Below are 27,702 nucleotides of genomic sequence, written 5' to 3'. Positions count from 1 at the left end.
GGAAGCAAGTAAGCCTGGCTATCTTGCAGAGACCCTAGATCTGCAGTGGGTTAGAACTGCCAAACTTAGAGTTATATTACCCCCGGTCCAGTTGCAGCACCCTGTGCACTGGTTCGATGACGAGGACAAGTGGGGGAAACCGCTTGCTCAGTCGAGTAGATGGGGTCATACCCCTTTCGGAATTACTCATGCTGGGGGAGAGTTTGCCAGCTGATACACCTTTCATGATCACGCAGGTGTGCAGGGCTTGGGAATGGGCTGTCAGCAGGGTGCTCCGTAGAGCACCATATGCCTTAGACTTACCTGTGTGGTGTCTAAAAGCCTTCTTACAGATAACAAAAATTATGTCCATGGATAAATGGCACGCTGGGAGCTGCTGTACACTTTGGGATCTGTACCCCAACAATAGGTTTATTACCTTACCAGACGCGGTAGACATTCCAATTCAGAGCAGGACACTTTTTACAGTTTGCTAAGCTGGCGTCTATGGCTTGGTGTATCTGGTCGTCAGTCCCTGAGGCCCCGACGGTCGATCACTCTGGCTACCATGTTACCATCTGTCTGGTGGCAGATGTCCGGTATTCTTTTTATATTGTATGTTTTGAGAACATAGACCACTTCACCCAGAACGGATAGAGGAGAGGTGGCATTATGTATTGGACAAACAGCTTACGGATAAGGAATGGGACAGTGTCCATTCTGCTGTCCGGATGTCTTCCGTAAACGCCAGGTTTAAAATGGTTCAATTCAATACTGTGCACCAGGTGAATCTGACTCTAGTCACGCTGAGAATGATATACTCAAGTTGATATACTAAAGTTGCTTTTCTGCTAGATGTTTCGCGAAAGGGGTAGATTTCCTCCGCATGATTTGGAGCTGCGTATCCTTAGATTCATATTGGCAGAAAGTAGTAGATCGCCTAAATTTACCTACCGGTGGACGTTATCTTGGGCTCCTAAATTATGCCTACCCGGCCAGAAAATACTGAGCAGGAAGTTTTTCATTTTGGGTCTAGTCCTGGCAAAACAACTAATTGTAATAAGTTGGTTGGCTCCATCTCCCCCTGCGGTTAATGGATGGGTGAAAGATATCGCTGACTTGGCGGTGGCAAAGGAGTGTTGCATGCAACAACGCAGATGGGACAACAAGATGTTGGATGTCTTGTGTGGGCTGCCATGGGTGCAGATTTGCTGGACCCTCCAGACACTAGACCCCCATAGAATGCAAACTGGGGGGAGGTAGGGAGGTTTTTTATGCAGGTTACCATGGGGTCGTCCTGAACTGGACAGCCTGTGTCATAGGTATAGCATATGTTGCTCATCCCTACTTATTTCCTTCCTTTAGATGTAGTAGTTCGGTAAGGTGGAACGATTCTGTGGCAGTATACATACCTGTTAGGCTATATGTTCCCTGTCATGATCTAGATGGTCACTGGTCTCTGCTAATATCATACACGGGTAGAGTGAGGCAGCGGTGATGTTATTATGTGGAATATTTACAAACAAGGTTTCTGTTTTATGTTATACTGACTTGCTCAACTGTCAATATATCTCCTGGGCATTGAGCACATCTCGGGGAGAGGATAGGGATGGTATCTCAATATCATCCTGGTTTATGGATATGGTTTGCACTGACTCCTTGTCTTGAATGATACTGGACTCTCAATCTGCTATACTATAAAACATTTATGGTTGCAAGCATGCTTTTGATATGGAATTGTATGTACTGCAATGTCATTAATAATATATTTTTTTAAAGAAAGGATTGAAGGAAGCTGGTTATGCAGATAGTCCAGGAGACCCTTAACGGTTTACAGGGATTAAAATAATATTCTTAAATGTTCACTTCTGTAGTAGTGTGGGCGAGCAGTTTAGGCTTATCAAAGGGTAGTGCTAAACACTTGTTGAACATAGAGTTAATAAATGAGACACACACACTCAAGAAGAAACTCGAGGCCAATTTTTAGAAAAATACAATTACTTTTTATATACTGTTTCAATGCCAGAAAACTTCAAAAGAAGATAAGTACTGGCTGATACCAAAGGGCGGCACCTCTTAGTTCGTTGGGGCCCAGAGGTGTGTCTGAGGAAGCCTGGAAGCCTGGAGTCAAAGAGGAGACTCACTGCATCATAAAACTCCTGGATCTTGGCAGGAGAAGGCCCAGGGAATTTGGACTAGCATAGGGTTGGGTTCAGTGCCAGATCATCGGAATGACTGGCACAATGACATCTCTGCAACCTTTCCAGGGACTTGGAGGAGGACAGTGAAGATGAGCTGTTCTTTGATTTCTTCTTCTTTTAAGATTAACCAGATGGCTTTGACTAGGAGGACGAAATGTCACAGGAATGGTTCCAGGAATAAGATTTGAATTTTCTGCGATACTAGGAGCAGTGCCAGACCTTCAGGTGCCAAGCGACCAATAGTGTTGCCTCCCACTCCCAGATGGCCTTCGGGTGTATGGAAGCACAGTTGCTGCAAGTCTTGGGGTTGTGGCTCGATTCCTGACATCAGAGACGTACCAAGTGGGGATCGATCACAGATGCCTGCTTGTGAATATTTCCACAAAGCTCAAACCCTGTGGACACATTAGGGGAAATTTCCTTTGCACATTGCCTGAAGACAATTTTGGAGAAAAAAAACTTCAAAAAGCTTGCTTTAAAGACCAAGAGAGCTCAGGATCTGCATCTGTTAGCACAGACGAAATGGACTGATGTTAGCACACATGGGTGGTGCCTATATGGGCTTGCATATGTCACATCGGGAGCGAAGCAGACCCATCGGCGCTACCTACTGGCATGTAGTTGTGCTGCTCAAAAAAACTTCCAGATCCAGTCTGACGTCTGGGAATACTCTAAGATGAGGAATCTGCAGTAAGAAGTCTCTATTAGAATACTTATTACAAGAACTATCCTAAGGATTGCCTGATTCCCCAGAGTTCCAGCAGCCCAAGAGATCCGGCCTGAATGTATCCATCAGGAACAATGTTTCCTAAAGTAAATTACTTGTGCTTCTAATGGATACTCACTCCTGAGATTCCTTCTCTGAACCAAATCCCAGTCTATGAACTCGGGAGGACTAATACTGAGATGACAGTTAAACAAGAAAGTTAAGAAGTGTTTGGAGGAAGAGGGAATGGAGGATCACAAAGGGTCCAACAAATCAAAGGGCTGAAACGACTCCCTTTCTTCTAGGTAAAGAGCGCACATTTCCTGTGTAAAGTCTTTGACTGCCAAGTCTTGACACACACCTTTATTCATCTTGTCCATTCCTTACCAAAACCCAGGGCTTTCAAATTCTATGAAACATTTCTTCAACTTCTTCTTATGCCTCAACTTACCTGATCATTCTGAGTACTTGGTTAGGTCTCGAAAAATCCACTCGACCACTCGCATTGGCGAGTCTTATTCGATCAGGTCAAGCTATTTTATAATACTTACTCGTCCCTTCTAGCGAGTTGACACTGAACAGGTGTTCTGTTCATTTGAAAATTGAACGGGCAATAAAAGATGCCTTAAAATCTTGTTCTTATGTCACATTTGCTCTGTGTTCATAGACGGAGTTCAAAAGTCAGTTTTTCTTACAATTAATTTTCTTTCTGACTGCGGAGTTCCAGGACTTTGTAAGGTGAACTGTGTGACCCGCTGCTTAGAGTGTAAAATAAAAGGATTTAGGGTGTCAGGTTTTTCCTAACACACAACATTTAAATGACTATGTCAACTGTGCAAACATTTCAAAATATATTTCACTAGCTGTGAAAGCCCTTTTTTATATTTCCGTGTGATGAAAAAATATTTTAATAGGATGAAAACAACTCAGAATACTTTACATGTTGATGTGCAAAGGATATGTTTTCTGAAACCCAATTTTCACAGATTGTTATTACACTATGTCGTTTTATCAGTAAAGCTGCATGTTAGTGGAGAGGTTTTTGGACATTTTTTGGAAAGTTACTGTGTGTAGATGACAATATGTTATCACATCATGGTTTAGTAATATATTTATTAAACTAGAGTGTTTAAACAAACTGAGAAACACTCCTGCCCTGATGTTGTTAGAAACTAAAAGAAGTCCTAAGTTATGCGAGCTGGACCTCATGGGTATGTGGATTGGATTCTACTGTTGCATGCAGCAAACTTTAGTCTGCTTAATCAAACAAAAGAGGTTTTTTTTGTACTGCAGAAATGCTGAGCTCACATATTTGAAGGTGCAATTATATGTGAGAATCAAGAAGAAGGCGACTCTGTAAACTATTTGCCTAGGATCACACAATTTGAGACCCGTTTACAGGTCAAGAACATTACAGTTAGATTGAGTAGATTATTTAAGTTACTCGACCTGCAGGTCTAGTAAAATGTTTATGATTTTTCGAGCCCTGTTAAAGTGGGACGACAAGGATGGGGAGCTCCGCGACCGCTCCCGGAACCTTTCTCTTGACCGGGGCCTCGACTTACCCAGCTGAGTGACGGGCCGCCATTCACTTCAGGGACCGCTCCATCAGAAGCGTTTGGATGAATGACCTGACACTCAGAGCATGACTTCAGGTCGTGGTCGAGCTCCAAACACCAAAGGCACATGAGGTGCGGATCCATCACCAACATCGTCTGATGACAGGATCCAAGGGCTTGAACCCGGTCTTCCTAGATGACATCCTCGATGCACCAGGAGTCGTACAACTCGAAAATACTATGACAAAAAGTAAAAAAAGGCCAGTCAAAAAATTAACCAGGGAGGTGCCTATATAGGACCAGCGATGTCGTATCTGGTGTAAACGCTGCACTGACAGATGCACAGCCTATAAATGCCACCTAATGGCGCGCAGAGGTACTGCTCCAGAAAAATCTCGGGACACCTAGGGGAAATTCTAAGGTAAGGAATCTGCAACTAGATTTCTCTTTCAAATAAGTGATTTAAACAGCAAGGTTGATTTCTCTGTCAAATAAGTGATTAAACAGCACGGTTGATTTGACAAAAGCAAAAAAGCTGAGAGGGCTGAAAGATAACCTCAGATGTGTTGTATTGATGGAAAATTTGAATAAAAACACTTGGAAAAAAATGGATCCCTCGAATGGCAGGTGTGTGAGGAACGTTTGCACCAGGTTCATACCCCAAGATAGGTCCAAAAAGACCAAAGTGGAGAATGTATTCTGTAATATGCCCAGAAATTACATTGCTATGGGAAAAATCTGAAAAGAGAACTCTGATGGTGGGGAATACTGGCAATCTGAAATGGTAGGAAATATCCATTTACTATTCATATACTAAGAGCTTATTACGAAACAAGAATGAGAACTGCATCACGTTCATGATACCAGCATGTTTTAGGCCCAAGGATCTATCCCAACATTATTTGGTGAATATGATCAATCAAATGGAGAATGCTGCTTTAGTTGAGCGTCTTCTAGTTACTAGAAGAACATCCATCACAACCTCAGGAAATAAATACAGAGCTACTATTAGCCATTCAAATTGTAGTGATCAACATTTACGGTGTGCAGGACCAAGACTTTGCTCGGAGAGAAGATTGTCCTCCATCTGTAAGGTTAAGAACGGGTCATGACTGAAGTCTGGTATCCAAGGTATCCATGGGTACCACAGTAGCCTGATCCAGTCTGTGAGAATCAAGATAACGTTATTTGTGCTGGCTGATCTTTTGAATTACTATTTGGATAAAAAGGATGGGAGTAAACACATAGTGCAACCTGAACAATTGTTTCAGGTATACAGCATCACCTAGGGAGTCATTTGCAGGGGTAATCAATTGAGGAATACTGTTGAAACTACTGAATAGAACAGGTTGTAATACAATTAATGTATAGTTAGCCCCATTTCTGAAAGATCACGTCTGCTACCTCCTAAAGAAGCTCCTATTTGTAATTTGTGGAACTCTACCTGCCCAGTCCATTAACTGTCTTGTTCCGAGCCAAGCTTGATGGCTGGCTGATAGAACTTTTTGACTAGTAATCACAAGCCACTGCTTCCTCACAAAGGGTTCTGAGTCCCACATCCGCTTGAGGATATTAAACATAGTAGTAGCACTGTCCATTAACACTTGAACTTACTTACCAAAGTAGCCTTAGTGAGAGTCACCCACAGTGTTAGCAGTCCCAGAAGGTTTATGTGGAGACCAATACATTGGGCTCCAGATGTGCTGCCCATGCAAAAGAAAACTATCTTGCAGTAAAGTGAACTCAGATCAAGGAGGCATGAATGGTTTGCTTATGTGCATGTTCAGGGGGTACGCTTACCCCAGCAAGTTTGTGGAGCAAGGTGAGAGCATGAGAATTCTTGCCCATTAGGGTTTCCAAAGTTGTTTCATTATAGTGGCCTTGTTCTAAGCATCACCTGAGAAATAATGGAGATGTAAGTGGCCCGAAGCTAGAACCGACCTTGCTGTCTGCTGTGACTTCATTGGGAAATAATGTCCCTTACCTCACCCTGTCCAAAACATCAATTCTGAACTGCAGGTTCTAGCTGGTGTGAGGCAGATTTGCTTCAGCATGTTGGGAAGCTTGGATTGTGCAAAGGGAGAAGATGATAGTGTTTCAATGCTATGTAACCAGTTCAAGCAAAGACGTTTTCAAGAGACAATGTCTATGTTATAGTATACATGAACAATGTTGATGTACGTAAGCAAAGCTGAAAAAGGAAACTAACTAAACTACTTGTTTTAACCATGTGAAAGGTACTTCCTAATAAAACAGTTGCAAATTACACGCCATCCCCTAAACATTTTTACTTAGGGTTCACAGGCAATTTCTTCTATCAGGGGGGTTTACAAAAACCTTGCACTGTGAACATAATAATACCATCTTTCTGTTAAAGTGTGCCAAAACATTTATAAACACCATATCCATGCCATTAAAGTTCCAAAAGGAGACCGAAATGAACACACAAAAAAAGCCAGTCATGGTGAGGAGGAAACTGATTTGCAATATGTCATTTGGAGTGGTAAGAGCTACTATCCTTTTTAGGGTCGAGCCTGCGTTTCATGCGCTCGCGCATGCATATCGCAGCGAGACGCTTTTGTAGTTAGAAAAGGGCTCTGAGCCCTGTCAACCTCATGTCAGTGTTTTTTATTGGTTCGTGGGCTTGCCTAATAAAATCTGCTTGCTTTCATTAGTCAAAGGCGAGCATACGTCATACCTTTTCCGGTGGCTAGCCCTCCTCGAGCGCAGCGAGCAAGTACAGAAAACATGCGAGGCTCGCTGTTTTCCATCGGGCTCGTGGACTTCTTTTTCTCTAATTTACGAGCGCGATCTCGCTTGGCAGAAGTCGAGAGCTTTACATAGTTAATTTCACTTTTTCGGGTTTTGTACATAAATGCACTTTTGCTCGATAGGTGAAAAGTCGGGTTAGGAGTTTACAACGCGATCAGCTCTAACATGAGCAAACGCGAGACCCGTTGCATTGTAAATGCTTGTTTAGTTTTATTGCTTAGGACATCTGGCAGAGGTAGGCAGTACTTAGGTATCAAGCCCATTAGAGAGGGTCCTTTTGGAGGTCACCAGATTCTCAGGCTCATGGATACTGTTTTGTTGTGAGGGTTCATCCTCACTACCATTATTTTAGTGAATACGCTGAGTCTGAAGAAAGGTCAAATGGTAGTACAACAAACTGAAATGTTTCTCCATTTATAACAAATCTGAGCAATTCACTGGGACAATATTTGACATGTACATGCACGCCTCTGAATTGGGGGGCCCCCATACTAGCATGTGAATTACAGGGCATTTCTCAAAATTACTTCTTTCTTACACACTGCCATACATTTGGAAGGCAAAATGTAGAAAAAGACAACTGGCAATAACACTTGTCCTTCTATTCTGTGTTCCCCCAAGTCTGTGGATAAAAATGGTACCTCACTTGTGTGGATAGGCCAAGTGCTCGTGACAGGAAACACCCCAAAACGCAACATGGACCCATCGCATTTTTCCATTGAAAAATTAAGTGTTTTTTGCTAAGTGCCTAGCTGTGGATTTTGGGATGTAGCTCAGCCGGCACCTAGGGAAACCTTCCAAACCTATACATTTATGGAAAGTAGACACCTACGAGAATCCATACTGGGGTGACTTGTGGGGGCTCTCACTGGGTTCCATCACGCAGAATCCTTTAAAAACCTCAAAATCGGGCTAAAAAAAACACATTTTCGTCATATTTCGGTGCTGCAAAGTTCTGGAATCTGAGGGGAGCCACAAACTTCCTTACAACCAGCATTCCCCCAAGTCTGTGGATAAAAATGGTACCTCACTTGTGTGGGTAGGCCTAGTGCCTGTGACAGGAAATGTCCTAAAACACAACGTGGACACAGCATTTTTCTAATGAAAACGGATGCATTTTTTGCAAAGTGCTTAGCTGTGGATTTTGGCCTCTAGCTCAGCCAGCACCGAGGGAAACCTACCAAACCTATAGATTTATGGAAAGTAGACACCTAGGGGAATCCAGAATGGGGCGACTTGTGGGTCTCTCACCAGGTTCTGTCACCCAGAATCCTTTGCAAACCTCACAATTTAGCTAAAAAACAGGTTTACTGCACATTTTGGCAATGGAAAGTTCAGGAATCTGAGGGCACCACAAACTTCCTTCCACCCAGCATTCCACCAAGTCTCCCGTAAAAATGGTACCTGACTTGCATAGGTAGGCCTAGTGCCCGTGACAGGAATGGATCACACAACTGTCAATGTTAGTCCTTACATGAGGGCAACTGTTGACCCCCCTGGGGTGATCCATTTCTGACGCAGGCACTAGGTACAGGCACTCAAGTGGGGTAGAATTTTTATCAGGATTGGAGGGGAAACGCTGGGTGGTAGGAATTTTGTGGATCCTAGCATACTCCTGTAGTGTGTGTGGCAATAATAGATAAAATAAATAATAGAGTTTATATTCAACATTTCACCTTTCCAGGGTATTCTGGGTAAGAAAACTTTGGGGAATCTACACAAGCGCTATCTCTGTGGACTCCCTCGGGTGTCTAGTTTCCAGAAATGTCTGGGTTTGGTAGGTTTCCCTGTATGGCCCCGAGCCTAGGACCAAAACGTAGGTGCTTGCCTTATAAAACCAGATTGTTTTGTGATGGATAATTTTGATGTCTCCACAATACAATTTGGTCGGTGGAATTTGGGGCTGAACTAAATTGGTGAGCTCCCAAGAGAGCACTCTCTTTCTGCTTGCCGCTGCATGCACCTGCTCTCTGGGTTGGGATAACCCGCTATTGTCCCACTGAACAGACTGAGCTTGCGATGAGACTGACTGGAAGAGAAGTTGTTGAATGGGACTCTGATGACTGAAAAATCACTCCCAGAGTCTGCTCCTTTGTCCTTTCCCTCAGAAGCTGTCTCAGTATCTGCTGTCTCAGTCTTTGATCCTACGACAGAGATGCCTCCATAACCCAAGTTAAGGTTTGCGCAGCAGTCATCCAATGAGACGCCATCTCTGCTACTGGCTAAACTGTCCCTCTAAAACACTAGCCACCGTCACAAAATTGCTGGTGTGTGTGTGATGCGTGCAACAGTAAAGGTCAATCACCTTACCTTGGCTTGGCTTCTTCCCTCAATCAGCACGTTCTCTCAAGACACACAAAAAAGCAAAAAAGACACTACTAATTCACCTTGTCACATACCCGTCATCACAGTCTTTAGTGTATGTGGCACTCAGTCCGACAATCATTATAGGCGCTCCCACTCCCATGACCACCTCCTTGGATTCCCTCACTACCACCCAGCAAAAGTGCCCTTCATCTATCCATAGCCCCCCTTGCACATACATTTAATTTACATTATAGCGCAGGTAATGGCTGGCCTTAATAATCCACTCAGCTATTCACATAAAATACAGATTTGCTCTTTGCAGGAGGCATATAAGCCTTCTGCGCTACTTTATGACATCAAAACTGCTACTAGACAAATGTCCGATCCTTCCCTAGCAGAAACATAATCACAAGAGTTAGCTTGACATTTTTATTGCTGCCTAAAAGCTACGGTTGAAACTCATTGGTTGGAGTATGTGCTTTGCTTTGAAGAAGCGCGCTGTAAGACAACTGGTGGCAACATTTTTTTTAAATATATATATAAATAAAGGTAAGGAGATCACTGTTATATGTGGTTTCCTGGGTGAGCGATCACAGCCCCCAGGGAAATCATACATGCATTGACAAAAGTGATATATATATATATATATATATATATATATATATATATATATATATTTTGCAGGAAAGTTCCCTTGTTGGCATGGTTACCCCCCCACATACCTTTTGCCTAATACTGATGCCAACTTTGATTGAGAGTGTGCTGGGGTCCTATTAACCAGGCCCCAGCACCAGTGTACCTTTGTTTGCACAACTGGCACACCTATGGCCCACAGTTAAGTCCATTGTAAAAGGTACCCATGGTACCAAGCAACCTGTGGCCAGGGAAGGGCCCCAAGGGCTGCAGCATGTATTATGCCACCCTGCACATGCAGACGGCCTTTGCAGCTTGTGTGTGTTGGTGGGTAGAAAAAGGCAAAGTCGACATGGCACCCGGAGGGAGTGCCCACAACCCATTGCCTATGGGGTAGGTAAGTCACGCCTCTATCAGGCCTTACAGCCCTAAGGCTGGGTGCACTATACCACAGGTGAGGGCATAGCTGCATGAGCAATATGTCCCTAGAGTGTCTAAGTCCATTCTTGGGCATTGTAAGTGCAGTGTAGCCATATTGAGTATATGGTCTGGGAGGGTGACATTACGAACTCTACAGCTCCATAATGGCTTCACAGAATACTGGGAAATTTGGTATCAAGCTTCTCAGCACAACAAACCCAAACTGATGCCAGTGTGGGATTTACTGAAAAATGCACCGAGAGGGCATCTTAGAGATGCCCCCTGTATGTTAGCCAAACTGCTAGTGCAGGACTGACCCGTCTATGCTAGCCTGCCACTTCCAGACGAGTTTCTGACCACATGGGGTGAAAGCCTTTGTGCTCTCTCTGGCCAGAAACAAAGCTTGTCCCGGGTGTAGGTGCTTCACACCTCCCCCCTGCAAGGACTGTAACACTTGACAGTGAGCCCCAAAGGCTGATGCCTCTTGTTACAGTGCCCCAGGGCACCCCAGCTAGTAGAGTTGTCCTCCCCCCCCCCCGGACAAAGCCCCACTTTTGGCAGAAAATTAGGGAAAGCAGGAGGGCGTGACCACCCCAGCTAGGACCACCCCTAGGGTGTCCAGAGCTGAGGTGACCCCCTCCCTGCTGAATCCTCCATCTTGGTTTGGAGGACAGGGACCAATAGGGTTAGGATGGTGTCCCCCTCCTCAAAGGGAGTGGACACAAGAAAGGTGTAGCCACCCTCAGGGACAGTAGCCATTGGCCACTGCCCTCTGACCCCTGTAACACCCCTAAATCCAGGATTTAAGGGCTACCCTGAAATCAGATCATCAGATTCCTGGGGACCTCACAAGAAAGAAGAATGACTGATAAGCTTAAACCCCACGAGGGAAGAAGGAAGACGCAAAAACTGACTTGGTCCCAGCCCTACCGGCCTCTCTCCTGCTTCAGAGAACCTGCACAAGAACAGCGACGCATTCTGCGGGACCAGTGACCTCTGTCAAGCTCCAGAGGACTGCCCTGCATCACAAAGGACCCAAAACTCCTGAGGACAGCAGCCCTATCCAAAAAGAAACTACATCTAAGGACTCCAGAACCTCCCCGGATCCGTTAGTCCAGACCACTCTGCACCGTACGCCCACAGCCCATGTCCAGGTAGCCCAACTGGCTAGAGAGGACTTCCAGGTGATTCCAAGCAAGTGCCCACCCTGGGCTGACCTCTCCTGCCCCCCACAACAACATCTGCAGTGTGAATCCAGAAGAGCCCCCGACTGCAAAAGCCCCGGACAAAGATATCCGACACCTAAAGACACACTACACCCGCAGCCCCCAGGCCTTGGAGAACTCGACCACCGGTGCAGCAACGTTCAGCAGGCAGCCCTCCTATTTGTCCAGCCTGAGGTTCTCCCAGATCGATCCCCTGGACCCAGCCTGCAGCATCAAAGTGACCCCGGGGTCCTCTCTTAGGGAATCACTGGGAGCCCGATGCTTTGTTTGCACCCTGCACGCGACCGCCCCCGTGCCGCTGAGGGTGTGTGTTTGGTGCCTATTTGTGGTCCCCCTAGTACTCCTCCAATCCCCCAGGTCTGCCCTCCGAAGACGAGAGTACTTACCTGCCAGCAGATATGAAACCAAGTACACCCAGTCTCCATGGGAGCCCATGTTAAATTTGCCTCAACTTTGTTCTCTGCATCCAGCCGGCTCTGTGTTGCTTGTGGTGGGTGTTTGGGGTTAGTTTGAACCCCAATCTGTGGACTTCCTAACACCTGGGGACCGGAACTTTAAGTCAAATACTTACCTGTAAATCGTACTAACTTTTCTTCCTCCCAGAAACTGTTCCTGAAAATTGCACTGTCAACTTTTAAAACAGATTATTGCCATTTTATTCTTAAACTGTATAATTTACCGATTTCAAACAATGTAATCTTGATTCATATGTGAAATACGTATTTATTAATCTACTTACCTGCAACTTGTGGTTCTAGAAATAAATTAAGAAAACATATTGTTGCTACATACAAACCATTGGTCTGGAGTTAGGTCACTGAGTTTGTGCTTCTTCTATTGTCTGTGTGTGTACAACAAATGCTTTGCACTACCCTCTGATAAGCCTAACTGCTCAATCACACTATCACAAAAGACAGCATTAGTATTATCTACTTTAGCCTCAAGGCTGGAGAGGCCCTTTCGGGCTTGTTTTCTCCATCGGAGCAGAAAGCTGCCTTACCTCTGCTTCCTCCTGCTCCAGTGGGAAAAACAAATTGTGACATCAGCGCGCAATGTGGCGTGCGGATGTCACAGAGGGGCGGGTGGGGGGAGACACGGAAGCTCTTCCGTGTCTCCCTTGGGTGTTTTAAATTTAAAAAATCCTCTGGTGCGACACACCGGAGGATTTTTTAAATCCCTCCCTGACATCAGGACACTGGTCGTGACCTGCACCAGGGACAGTGTGCGAGCGTCGGAAAGTGGCCAAAGCACGCACCAATGAGGTTAAGGAGAGGTTACCGATTCAGTATATAGAAGGGCTGTGTTTTCTCAATCAGCATCTTATGTATCAAAGATTTGTGACTGTAATTCTGGTTGCAAATCATTATTAAATTACTGACTCCCAAGTTTGGGTGGTAATTTACATACAAAAGGGAACGGGTCCACTTAGACCTAAAGTCATAGCTTAAAGGAGTCCTTTATGGAAAACAAGCTGCTTTTGAAAAGAAAAAAAAAGAAATCAGTTTTGAAATGCAAAGGCAGGTGTGATGGTCTGCTACCTCTTGCACACCACCATCCTTGTCTTTGCAGTCAATCGGAGGAAGTCGCAATTTGTGACCTACTAATGAATATTCATTAGGCTGTTTTGTCTGCGATCCACCTCCCCATGCCCCAAAATATTATTTTATGATCCTACCTATTAGTAGATAGGCCATTTGGCAAAATAATTTTGTAGTTGCAAAAATTTTGTACACAAATTTCGACTAACATTTTCATTCGTTTAGTCCACAGTGAGGACATAGCTTCTCAATGGAATTTGGCAGAGACTATTTTGCAACCATTCTGTTACGGCCGGTGCAACGGTCCTATATGTAGGGTTGAGTGAAAGCTGGCAGAAAAGTGAATAAGTGGTTATGTATGTGTGTGTGTGTGTGTGTGTGTGTGTGTGTGTGTGTGTGTGTGTGTGTGTGTGTGTGTGTGTGTGTGTGTATATATATATATATATATATATATATATATATATATATATATATATATATATATATATATATATATAAAGATTTGGGGATTTTTTTTTGGGGAACCTATGGCTTGCAAGATAGCAAAAGCAGTCTCTAGCATGAGATCTAAAATATGGTATTTCTACCAAACGTCATTAGAAGACATTGAGTGATTGAGAAACACTTAAAATGTATTTTTTGACTAAAATAATTTGTCTAAAAACGGTTGTGTTACAAAATGCTTCTCAGCCAAACACAAAAAAATCTGCCTGACTGGCAATGCTGGGCATGATTGGAAGCTGCATTATAAATTCTTACAGTGAACTTCAGGTTTCCATTTGACTAAGGGCCTGATTACGAGTCCTAGGACTGCCGTAACTGCAGTGGCGGTCCAACCGCTTCCTCCTCAGTGGTCGTCACACCACAAGATTACTAAGAAGACAGTCAGACCACCACAAGACTGTTGCAACCTCCAGGATCTTGGATCCTCCAGGGGCAGCAGTAGGGAAAGCTGTGATCAGTTGTGGTGGGGCCAATGCCGGCACAGCCGTGCTGATCACGACATGCCTATCTGCTGAGCTTTTCATGGAGGGGACTGTGCCATAAAAAGATAGGCGTAAAGGCAGGGAAGGGGCCCCAAACAGGGCCCTAGCCAGTGTGGCTGTGCCCACCATGCCTGCAGGATCGTTGCACACCGTTTCCATTGACAACATTGTGGATGGCAACAGTGCGCCTGAGGTGCATCTGGCGCTGCACGGCAGCAGCATGTGCCTGAGGCTCACTTTGAAGAGAACCCTTAATGAGGGTTTACATGGCTGTGCAGATGCTATATGGAGGGAGAACATGATTATTTTCTTTAACCGGTCAGTAGCTGGCTGATTTTGATATGTGTCGGACATGCACAGCTATATTGCGGTGTGTATACTGTAGTAATGTGATGTACATATGTGTATACACATGTACATATGTGTATACATAAAAATATTCTCCCAAAGGTAAAAGCAGATTGTGCTCTTTGGAACAAATATGTGCCACATTTACAGAACGCCTTCAGAAATATGTATTAAATAAGGTATGTGGTTCTTAAAATGCAGTATAATTTAATAACACATTAGCATACAATTTACACACACAATAATCCCATCAACACAATACATTTAGAAGGCAAGATCAATCAGGATTATTTCATTTCACATACTTATGAGGGTTGATAGTCTCCATGGCAGCTCTCAAAGCATCACAAATGAGATCCACTTTTTTGACATCCTTTGAGTTTGGTGATGCCTTGTCAAAAACTGCTGTTGGGTACATTGTCTTCCTGACATCATCTTCTCTGTGAAAACAGGCAATTATTGGCACACTCGTTTATTGTTCAGTAGACATAAACTTCATTTCAAAGACTCATAAAATGACTCAGACAGTTAAACTGCATGAAATTATGATGAGCATTCATCTTAATCGACTGGGGATGTTGTGCTTTATAAAGCTGCACATCATACGTGATAGTGCGTAACACAGACAATCAATGCATGTTAGACTGGCTAATGGCAACCACCCAAAGCAATATCAATAAGGTACAACTCAATAGGGGCATATATGTAGCTGACACAATACAACATTAATAAAACAGCAGCACTCACACATGTTGGCAATTATGGCTAAAAGGTAGCAGAATGCATATATATATAAATATATATATATATATATATATATATATATATAAATATATATATATATATATTCACTTAAAAAAAGTTTACAGGGACGTTATAGTTATGTTCTGAATTTACTAGCACAAAACCAGAGAAATTCAGCAGTATTAGTTAGAGGTATTTTAGTAACTATACTTCGCGCCCTAAGGTAGCTATAACTCGCGCCCCTGCCATTTACAGTTATCTGATCAATAATTTCACTACAGATGTCAAAGTTACATTATCAATGATTTTATCAAAGATGTCATGAGTGCTGTAACTTGTAGGGTAATTAGCAGTGCTTGGCAAGGGTACGATAATTACTTTAGGGCACGAGTTATAGTTACTTGAAATAACTCTAACTATAACTGCTGAATTTCCCAAGTAAACTCAGAACATAACTATCACATCCCTGTAAGCTTTGTTTTTTAAGTGAATTTCTAAGGTTTTTAAAATTCTATTTCCGATCTATAACGTTCCTGTAACCTTTGTTTTTTCAGTGAATTTCTATTTTAAAAAAAATTTATAGTAATTTTATTTACTATACGTTAATCCAACAACCGATGTGCACTGCCACTCAGAAAAATAAACACCCACCCCTCTACCGCACATGGCCTTCTGCTGTGCGCAGCCAGGGTTGGCCAAAGGGCCTGGCCTGCAGCCAGGCCCTGCAGCTAATCCTATAACCACCCAACCCCATACTGCCCACAGCCTTCAGCCGTGCGTGGCAGGGGTTGGCTGCAAGGCCTAGCCTGTGGCCATGCTTTGTGGCCAACTCCCTATAACCACCCACAGAGTTTTTCTAAACTTAAATAAATGGTATAGTTAGAATGATATATTTCAGGACAAACTGAAAAGAAAAATGTAATTGTCAAGTAAAAAATGTGTGATCACCTTTTCTGTATGTACCTTAAATACTTAAGTATTTGAAGTTGAAAATAAATTAAACAGGGAAATTACAAGTGGCACACCTACAATGGAACCCTCAACCTTCAGTGTGAAGGTCAGACACCAAAACCACTAGGCCACAGGTGATACCCTACCATGCAGTGTAAAGACATAACTATTACATTCAAATCAAAGAGTTTTATCACTAGGAATGCTTAGTATTAAAAAAATCTACTAAACTGACACACTTCATGAGATAGCAGGATTTGACCTTTCAACCTACTGAGTGACAGTCAAGAGCTTTAACAATAGGCCAGAAAGGACTCTGTTGTGCTGTGTATTACAACATAACAATAATGTTCCTATCAAACATCTTGCTGTTGTGACACTTTGAAGCCATTGTATGGAGAACCCATTACAATTACAAACCTTTCCTCTCTCTTTCATTCTATTACGGGATTTTTTTAGACTTAAAGAATGATAAATGTTGAATGAGATATTTCAGGACAAAAGGGTATCTGTCATTTAAAACAAGCGAGATCACCTTTCAGTATAAACCTTAAACTTTTGAGTAGAACCCCCAAATTTCAGTGTGAGGATCTGTGACCTCAACCTTTAGGCCATAGGTGACTCCTTACTGTGATGTTTCCAGACATACCTATGACAGTCAAGCCACGCATGAAATTGGAAAGAAATGTGAATGTTCCATCACTAGGAAGGTTTAACAGTCAAAACACTAGTATATAAACTAACACACTGCCAGGCGATACTAGGATTTTAACCTTCAGCCTAATAAGTGACAGCACAAAACCTTGACCATTAGGCCAGAAGTGACTGATCTGCTCTGCATTCAAACGTAACTGTAACATTCGTACCAAACATCTTGCTAGTCTGACTTTTTAAAGTCAATTTATGGGGAGAACCTTGCAATAACAATCTCTCTCTCTTCCACCCCATTAAAGAATGTAAGAGAACAAAGAGTGACAGGACCATGGGGGAGTAGGGGTTGGGAGTCTGAAGGCCCCGCGGTCCTAGCCCAGTTCCTCACACCCTGCGGGAGCCGGCACTGCTCCCACAAGCAGGTAGCTGCTTTAAATAGCAGCTCCCTGCTTGCGGGAGAAATGTTTTCATCTGTTAGCTGTTCGGCATCTTCTGCTTGCAGAAAGCGGAGTTATGTTTGCTTTTGCTTGGTGGGAGCTGTCAGCTTCCACCAAGCAACAGCCAACAGCTATGTCCCATTGTGGTCGCCCCACCACATAGCTGGAGCCGAACCTTTAGTGTGGCGGTCCCCAGGGCCATGTATGGCTCTAACGCTGCATTTGCCGCAGGGAGGTGGTTGTCCTTGGGGCCTCAGGTCTGCAAAAGACCCCCTTCAATCTTTTATTATAGCCCGGGGAGGTGGGGGTCACCGGGCTGTGTGTGTGTGTTGAAGGGGGGCAGTCCCTAGGATGGACCGTGATGCCCCCGCATTTTTCTGTAATCGGCCCAGGGAGTTAGCGGCACCCAGGGCTAAAAGAAGCCCTAGGAAGGGGGCCTCATGTGCCCCCCTCCTTTTTAAAGCCTCCAATGCCCGTAGGACTTAGCACACCCAAAGGCAAATTTTTTAAAAAAGGGCGGAAGACCGCCTTTTTTGAAAAAATGTCAGGAAAATCAGCAGACCTGGATTCGTGGATTTGCCTAACATTTTACAAAAAACAATACTGTTTAGCCTTGGGGGAAGACTAGGGGCTCAGGATGTCCCTACCCTGGCACCTTGTCTGTTTTTTTTCCGCTTTTTTGAAGCAAAGTCCTAAGATGGCTGCCAAAACCTCCTTTTTGAAGTGCTGGCAGCCAATCTGTTATCAGCATGGGGACAGCTGGATCCGTGGAGGATCCACATCCCTAGAAATCTATATTTTTAAAACTCTAATATCTCCAAAACTACTGAAAGGATTTACACCAAATCACAAAAAGCACACTTTCTGGACCAATAACTAGCATTCGGCCAAATTTGTTGTAATTCTGTTCAGTGGTTTGGGCTGTAGCAGTCTTATTAAATTTGAAAAATCCTATTGACGGAGAATGAGGAAAAAGTGGTTTAGGACCCCCCTTTTTTTCAGCCCCCCCGTGACGCACCCCAAAACTTTCAAAACAGCAGCTGAAATGACCAAAGCTTAAGGTATATATTATTTCATATATATATTATTTCAGGTCACTCTCAACATAGCATTACCTTTCTCTGACATCTTATGACTTGGATGGAAATTTCTGGGAATTATTTTGAGTGTCTTTGATAATATGATTGTGTATTTAATGATATAATTATTATTGTGATTTTTGCACAGGGTTTTTGATTATGCATTGTGGGGTTCTAATGGGCACATAGAACTATAGACTGTAATGCAGTGGAGATGGGCTTGAGTATATTTATGGTATATGTTAACAATAAGATGTCAGAGTAAGGTAATGCTATGTTGAGAGTGACCTGAAATAATATATATGAAATAATATATACCTATCTCAGTAGTAATTAAGTATGTTATACATGCAGATTAATAGGTATAGTAGGATTATGGATGATATTGACTCTGTTTATTAATGACATAGAATCATGTTTGAACATAAGCATTGAGTATACAAACAAATGATTTAATAGATCTGATGGGTCTATATATGATGTAGATTAAGTTAAAGGTAGATTATATACTATATACTAGTCCAATATGGCCGCTGCTTTTGTAGAGTAATTTGTCTTATTTGTCAGTTTTGTTAGATTTTGGTATTTGAATGGCAATGTGCTCACTTCCCCCATCTGTGAACAAGGCTACGGCTGAAGCTCGTTGGGAGGAAGAATCTGTGTGATAGTAAAACATTTGTACATTTGACTGGAAGTGTCCTGACCTTTCTTGTGACTACAAGAATATGTTTTGAGATATATATATATATATATATATATATGGAAAATGTCACTTACCCAGTGTACATCTGTTCGTGGCATGAGTCGCTGCAGATTCACATGCTGTGCACAGTCCGCCGTCTGGTGTTGGGCTCGGAGTGTTACAAGTTGTTTTTCTTCGAAGAAGTCTTTTCGAGTCACGAGACCAAGGGACTCCTCCCACTTCGATTCCATTGCGCATGGGCGTCGACTCCATCTTAGATTGTTTTCCCCGCAGAGGGTGAGGTAGGAGTTGTGTAGTAATAGTGCCCATGCAATGGAATGAATACGTATGTACATAATAAAGGTTAAAGTAATATATTTACAAATGTACAAATGTTGAAGATCTACTTCTAAACGGTTACAGGCTCCCGGGGAGGCGGGTGGGCGCATGAGAATCTGCAGCGACTCATGCCACGAACAGATGTACACTGGGTAAGTGACATTTTCCGTTCGATGGCATGTGTAGCTGCAGATACACATGCTGTGCACCGACTAGTAAGCAGTTATCTCCCCAAAAGCGGTGGTTCAGCCTGTAGGAGTTGAAGTAGTTTGAAATAATGTTCTTAGTACAGCCTGACCTACTGTGGCTTGTTGTGCAGTTAACACATCTACACAGTAGTGCTTGGTAAATGTATGAGGCGTAGACCATGTTGCTGCCTTACATATTTCGTTCATTGGAATATTTCCTAGAAAGGCCATGGTAGCCCCTTTCTTTCTGGTTGAGTGTGCCTTTGGTGTAATAGGCAGCTCTCTCTTTGCTTTAAGATAGCAGGTTTGAATACACTTAACTATCCACCTAGCAATGCCTTGTTTTGAAATTGGATTTCCTGTATGAGGTTTTTGAAAGGCAATAAATAGTTGTTTTGTTTTTCTAATTAGTTTTGTTCTGTCAATGTAGTACATTAGTGCTCTTTTGATGTCTAATGTATGTAGTGCTCTTTCAGCTACAGAATCTGGTTGTGGGAAGAACACTGGTAATTCCACTGTTTGATTTAAGTGGAACGGTGAGATAACTTTTGGTAAAAATTTAGGATTTGTTCTTAGAACGACTTTATTTTTATGTATCTGAATAAACGGTTCTTGTATGGTAAATGCTTGAATCTCGCTCACTCTTCTTAGAGATGTGATGGCAATCAAAAATGCAACTTTCCACGTTAAGTATTGCATTTCACAAGAATGCATGGGCTCGAAAGGTGGACCCATGAGTCTTGTTAAGACAATGTTGAGGTTCCATGAAGGAACAGGTGGTATGATTCTCTTTAAGCCTTCCATAAACGCTTTAATGACTGGTATTCTAAATAGTGAAGTTGAATGAGTAATTTGTAGGTAAGCTGATATTGCGGTGAGATGTATTTTTATGGAAGAGAAAGCTAGATTTGATTTTTGCAAATGTAGTAAATATCCTACTATATCCTTTGGAGATGCGTGTAATGGCTGAATTTGATTATTGTGGCAGTAATACACGAATCTTTTCCACTTGTTTGCGTAGCAGTGTCTAGTGGTAGGTTTCCTAGCTTGTTTTATGACCTCCATACATTCTTGTGTGAGGTGCAAGTGTCCGAATTCTAGGATTTCAGGAGCCAAATTGCTAGATTCAAAGATGCTGGATTTGGATGTCTGATCTGTTGTTTGTGTTGTGTTAACAGATCTGGTTTGTTGGGTAGTTTGACATGAGGTACTACTGACAGGTCTAGTAGTGTCGTGTACCAAGGTTGCCTCGCCCATGTTGGTGCTATTAGTATGAGTTTGAGTTTGTTTTGACTCAACCTGTTTACTACATATGGAATGAGAGGGAGAGGGGGAAAAGCGTATGCAAAGATCCCTGACCAGTTCATCCATAGAGCATTGCCTTGGGATTGATCTTATGGGTACCTGGATGCGAAGTTTTGGCATTTTGAGTTTTCCTTTGTTGCAAATAGATCTATTTGAGGCGTTCCCCAAATTTGAAAGTAATTGTTTAGTATTTGGGGGTGAATTTCCCATTCGTGGGTTTGTTGGTGATCTCGAGAGAGATTGTCTGCCAACTGGTTCTGAATCCCTGGAATAAATTGTGCTCTTAGCCGAATGTGGTTGTGAATCGCCCAATGCCATATTTTCTGTGTTAGGAGGCACAACTGTGTTGAGTGTGTCCCTCCTTGTTTGTTTAGATAATACATTGTTGTCATGTTGTCTGTTTTGACAAGAATGTATTTTTGGGTTATTATGGGTTGAAATGCTTTCAGCGCTAGAAATACTGCTAACATTTCCAAGTGATTTATGTGAAACTGTCTCTGATGTATGTCCCATTGTCCTTGGATGCTGTGTTGATTGAGGTGTGCTCCCCACCCTGTCATGGAAGCATCTGTTGTTATGACGTATTGTGGCACTGGGTCTTGGAAAGGCCGCCCTCGGTTTAAATTTGTACTGTTCCACCATAGAAGCGAGATGTATGTTTGGCGGTCTATCAACACCAGATCTAGAAGTTGACCCTGTGCTTGTGACCATTGTGATGCTAGGCACTGTTGTAAGGGTCGCATGTGCAATCTTGCGTTTGGGACAATGGCTATGCATGAAGACATCATGCCTAGTAGTTTCATTAACATTCTGACTTGTATCTTTTGTGTTGGATACATGGCCTGTATTACTTTGTGAAATGTTTGAACCCGTTGTGGACTTGGAGTGGCAATCCCTTTTGTTGTGTTGATTGTCGCTCCTAAGTATTGCTGCGTTTGACAAGGCAAAAGGTGTGACTTTGCGTAGTTGATGGAGAAACCTAGCCTGTGAAGGGTTTGTATGACATATTTTGTGTGCTGTGAACACTGTTTTAGCGTGTTGGTTTTGATTAACCAGTCGTCTAAGTACGGGAACACATGTATTTGCTGCCTTCTGATATGTGCAGCTACTACTGCCAGGCATTTTGTAAAAACTCTTGGCGCAGTTGTTATTCCGAATGGCAACACTTTGAATTGGTAATGTATTCCTTGGAATACGAACCTTAGGTATTTCCTGTGTGAAGGATGTATTGGTATATGGAAATACGCATCTTTTATATCTAATGTTGTCATGTAGTCTTGCTGTTTGAGCAGTGGGATTACGTCTTGTAATGTGACCATGTGAAAGTGGTCTGATTTTATGTAGGTATTTAGTGTTCTGAGATCTAGTATTGGTCTCAGAGTTTTGTCCTTTTTGGGTATTAGAAAGTACAGTGAGTAAACTCCTGTGTTTTTTTGTTGAATTGGTACTAATTCTATTGCGTCCTTTTGTAGCAATGCTTGAACTTCTAATCCTAGAAGATCTATATGTTGTTTTGACATATTGTGTGTTTTCGGTGGGACGTTTGGAGGGAATTGGCAAAATTCTATGCATTAACCATGCTGGATAATTGCTAAGACCCAAGTGTCTGTTGTTATTTCCTCCCAAAGTTTGTAAAATTGGCTTAGTCTTCCCCCCACAGGTGTTATGTGATGGGGTTGTGTGACTTGTGAGTCACTGCTTATTTTGAGGGGTTTTGGGGCCTTGGAATTTTCCTCTATTTTTTGGGAATTGGCCCCCTCTAAATTGCCCCCGAAAACCTCCCCTCTGATATTGACCCTGGTAGGTAGGCCTTGTTTGTGAGGTTGTGGTTTCTGTGGGTTGACCTCGAAACCCTCCCCTAAAAGGTGTTTTCCGAAATGTGCCTCTGCTCTGCGGGGAGTAGAGTGCGCCCATGGCTTTGGCTGTATCGTGTCCTTTTTGAGTTTTTCGATGGCAGTGTCTACCTCCGGCCCAAACAATTGCTGTTCATTAAACGGCATATTGAGCACAGCCTGCTGGATTTCCGGTTTGAACCCAGAAGTGCGCAGCCATGCGTGCCTTCGTATTGTGACTGCAGTGTTTATTGTCCTTGCAGCTGTATCTGCTGCATCCATGGAAGACCGTATCTGATTATTTGAGATACTTTGTCCCTCTTCCACCACCTGTTGCGCTCTTTTTTTGGAACTCCTTGGGTAAGTGTTCGATGAAATGTTGCATTTCATCCCAATGAGCCCTGTCGTATCTTGCCAAAAGTGCTTGTGAATTGGCAATACGCCACTGATTTGCTGCTTGTGCTGCAACCCTTTTTCCCGCAGCATCAAATTTGCGGCTCTCCTTGTCTGGAGGTGGTGCGTCGCCTGAGGTATGAGAGTTGGCTCTCTTACGAGCTGCCCCCACAACTACTGAGTCTGGTGTTAGTTGTGTTGTAAGATATATTGGATCTGTGGGCGGTGGCTTATATTTTTTCTCCACCCTCGGAGTTATGGCTCTGCTTTTAACTGGATCCTGAAAAATTTGTTTTGAATGTCTTAGCATTCCTGGGAGCATGGGAAGGCATTGATACTGGCTATGGGTGGAGGATAGGGTGTTAAAGAGAAAGTCATCCTCAATTGGTTCCGAATGTAAGGAGACATTGTGAAACTCGGCTGCCCTTGCGACCACCTGTGTATAGGATGTACTGTCCTCAGGTGGTGACGGTTTTGTAGGATAAGAGTCTGGGCTATTGTCAGACACTGGAGCATCGTAGAGGTCCCATGCATCGGGATCATCCTGACTCATTGTGGTATGAGCTGGTGAATGCATCAGTGGTGGAGTTGTTGCTGGCGATGCATGTATTGATGGTGGTGGAGACGGTGGTGGGGTTGTTTTCCTTGCCACCTTTGCCTGTGGTTGCTTGTCCTTTTGTTGAAAGGCAAGTTTCCTTTTTATTTTGATTGGGGGAAGAGTGGTTATCTTCCCTGTGTCCTCATGAATATGAAGCCTTCTTTGCGTGTAGTCAGGCTCTACAGCTTGAAGCTCCTCTCCAAATCTATGTAATTGGGAGGTTAATCCTTGTTCCTCTGTATATGAACTACTTTTCGGCTCCGAGGCTGGCTGTTTCGGAACCAAAACCTTTCCAAAAGTCTTTTTAGGCTCCGAAGAAACCTTCTTTGTTTTCGGCGTGGTGTCTCGGTGCCGAAATTCTTCGGTGCCGCTGTCTCTGTGCCGAAGTTTCTCGGAGCCGGTGTCTCGGCTCCGAGGTTGCTGTGTGGCGGTATCTCGACCGGAGTCGGATGACTTCGACACCAGCATGCCCTTTTTCGGTGCCTTGGATGGGTCACCTATTTTTCGGGTTAAGCCATGGCCTGTTGGCGGTGGCGTCCCCTGGGCTTTTGTAGACTTCTCGTGAGTCTTGATTTTCGACGTCTTACTCACGGTTTTGGTTGATTCATCGGCGTCGAGTTCCTCCGAATCCGACTCGCGGACGGAGAAAGCTTCTTCTTCCTCCTCGAAACGATCTTGACCTGTCGGCGTTGACGCCATTTGTAGTCTCCTGGCTCTTCGGTCTCTCAGCGTCTTCCTCGACCAAAACGCTCAACAGGCTTCACAAGTATCCTCCTTGGGCTCGGGGGACAAGCACAAGTTACAGACCAGATGGTGATCCGTATACGGATACTTGTGATGGCATTTTGGGCAGAAACGGAATGGGGTCCGTTCCATGAGCCTTGAAGTCGCACGTGGCCGGGCCGACCAGGCCCCGACGGGGGATCGAAAAAACCCCGAAGGGCCACCGGAGCTCTTCAAAATTCGGTGTCGATTTGTTCTAACTAACCCGATACCGAACGCAAACAATACCGACGTTTTTTTCCGAGATTCTAACTAACTTTCCGACCCGAAACACGGAGCGAAAAGGAACACGTCCGAACCCGATGGCGGAAAAAAAACAATCTAAGATGGAGTCGACGCCCATGCGCAATGGAATCGAAGTGGGAGGAGTCCCTCGGTCTCGTGACTCGAAAAGACTTCTTCGAAGAAAAACAACTTGTAACACTCCGAGCCCAACACCAGACGGCGGACTGTGCACAGCATGTGTATCTGCAGCTACACATGCCATCGAACATATATATATATTAGGGAGCAGTGTTCTGCTTGCAGTACCACCCCAACTCCAATTTTTGCCTGTTTTTTAGATGCAACTAGAGCTGAAGTGCACTCGGTTCCTGCTAACCAGGTCCCCGGTGCAAGTGTTTCTTCCCTAAAATAAGACACCTGGTCACTTGATTCCCCAAGTGACCGGACCCTTCAGTCCCCTATAAGTCCCTAGTAAATGGTACCCGTGGTACCTAGGGCATGGGTACTGAAGAGGGTCCCTCATAGCTGCAGCACAACTTGTGCTGCTCTGTGGGACCCAGCACCAACCTTATGAAGACTGCCATTGCAGGCTGCGTGACAAGGTGCTCCCAAAATTGAAAACACAACATGGCACACAGGCTGTGTGCCATGTCCCTTAACACTGCATGCAATATATGTAAAGCAAAAACAACAAGTGATGGACGGAATGCTGAACATTGTCAAACATCCACCCCCAGTACAGTGATCTGGGCCTAAATCCATCGTTTTTTTGCTGCCCATGCCATTCCAGTTTGGACCCAGCCATATGCAAATCAGTCTTGACCCTGTTCCCCATGGGAACAGTCCAGCCCGAACTACTAGGCCAGGTCTTCCCTGGACTGGAAACAAGCATCCTGGGACCGGTTTCGGAGTTTCACCCCTCATCAGCCATGCTAGCTTGAATCCAGTGGCATGGGAAGCACGGGACCCACGTCTGGGCATACCCTTCCCACTTAGGGCGACAAAGCAAAAACAACAAGTGATGGACGGAATGCTGAACATTGTCAAACATTCACCCCCAGTACAGTGATCTGGACCTAAATCCATCGTTTTTTTGCTGCCCATGCCATTCCAGTTTGGACCCAGCCAAATGCAAATCAGTCTTGACCCTGTTCCCCATGGGAACAGTCCAGCCCGAACTACTAGGCCAGGTCTTCCCTGGACTGGAAACAAGCATCCTGGGACCGGTTTCGGGGTTTCACCCCTCATCAGCCAGGATAGCTTGAATCCAGTGGCATGGGAAGCACGGGACCCACGCCTGGGCATACCCTTCCCACTTAGGGCGACAAAGCAAAAACAACAAGTGATGGATAGAATGCTGAACATTGTCAAACATTCACCCCCAGTACAGTGATCTGGGCCTAAATCCATCGTTTTTTTGCTGCCCATGCCACCCCAGTTTGGACCCAGACATATGCAAATCAGTCTTGACCCTGTTCCCCATGGGAACAGTCCAGCCCGAACTACTAGGCCAGGTCTTCCCTGGACTGGAAACAAGCATCCTGGGACCGGTTTCGGGGTTTCACCCCTCATCAGCCAGGCTAGCTTGAATCCAGTGGCATAGGAAGCACAGGACCCATGTCTGGGCATACCTTTCCCACTTAGGGCGACAAAGCAAAAACAACAAGTGATGGACGGAATGCTGAACATTGTCAAACATTCACCCCCAGTACAGTGATCTGGGCCTAAATCCATCTTTTTTTTGCTGCCCATGCCATTCCAGTTTGGACCCAGCCATATGCAAATCAGTCTTGACCCTGTTCCCCATGGGAACAGTCCAGCCCGAACTACTAGGCCAGGTCTTCCCTGGACTGGAAACAAGCATCCTGGGACCGGTTTCGGGGTTTCACCCCTCATCAGCCAGGCTAGCTTGAATCCAGTGGCATGGGAAGCACGGGACCCACGTCTGGGCATGCCCTTCCCACTTAGGGCGACAAAGCAAAAACAACAAGTGATGGACGGAATGCTGAACATTGTCAAACATTCACTACCAGTACAGTGATCTGGGCCTAAATCCATGGTTTTTTGCTGCCCATGCCATTCCAGTTTGGACCCAGCCATATGCAAATCAGTCTTGACCCTGTTCCCCATGGGAACAGTCCAGCCCGAACTACTAGGCCAGGTCTTCCCTGGACTGGAAACAAGCATCCTGGGACCGGTTTCGGGGTTTCATCCCTCATCAGCCAGGCTAGCTTGACTGGGGGTGAGTGTTTGACAATGTTCAGCATTCCGTCCATCACTTGTTGTTTTTGCTTTGCAATATATGTAAGTCACCCCTCTAGCAATCTTAAAGCCCGAAGGCAGAGTGCATTTTATTACATGGGAGGGCATTTATGCATGAGCAAATATGATGTCTTTGTCAAATCCTAGACATATTAAGTGTACAGGGAAGCAAATGGATGTGCTGGACACTAGTTACTAAGAGTTCCCCAGCTACATGATGGGTTTTCTGAACCCTGGGATGTTTGGTATCAAACATCTCAGAATTATAAACCCTCACTGATTCTAGTGATGTATGTATTAAGAAATGTACACAGAGGGCACCTTAGAGGCGCCCCCTGAAAACCTGCCAGATGTTGGTATCTTTACTGATTGGTCCAGACCAGTTCAGCCACCACAGAGGTGTTTCTGGCCCCTCATTGTGACAGCCAGTGGTCCTGAGGCCCAGACACAAAAGCCTGCACTGGGAAGAGGTGTTACCTCCTCTCCCGGACAGGATGGACATTCCAGGGCGGGGAGCTTCTTAGGCCTTGTCGCCTTTGTACTGTGACCTAGGTCTCT

At 44.2% G+C, this 27,702-nt stretch overlaps 1 protein-coding gene across 1 annotated transcript in view; it reads right to left on the bottom strand.

Moving 5' to 3' along the window:
- ELP1 (elongator acetyltransferase complex subunit 1) overlaps nucleotides 1-27,702 on the bottom strand; it is an 886,544-nt gene that overhangs the window by 505,319 nt on the left and 353,523 nt on the right. Inside the window, exon 23 of the mRNA XM_069235684.1 lies at nucleotides 14,981-15,115. Coding sequence (XP_069091785.1) covers nucleotides 14,981-15,115 — 135 coding nt within the window. The remainder of the gene's footprint in view (nucleotides 1-14,980; nucleotides 15,116-27,702) is intronic.

The sequence above is a fragment of the Pleurodeles waltl genome, chromosome 1_2 (assembly GCF_031143425.1).
Source record: "Pleurodeles waltl isolate 20211129_DDA chromosome 1_2, aPleWal1.hap1.20221129, whole genome shotgun sequence".
Taxonomy (NCBI): domain Eukaryota; kingdom Metazoa; phylum Chordata; class Amphibia; order Caudata; family Salamandridae; genus Pleurodeles; species Pleurodeles waltl.
This window is presented reverse-complemented; position numbering and strand designations above follow the sequence as displayed.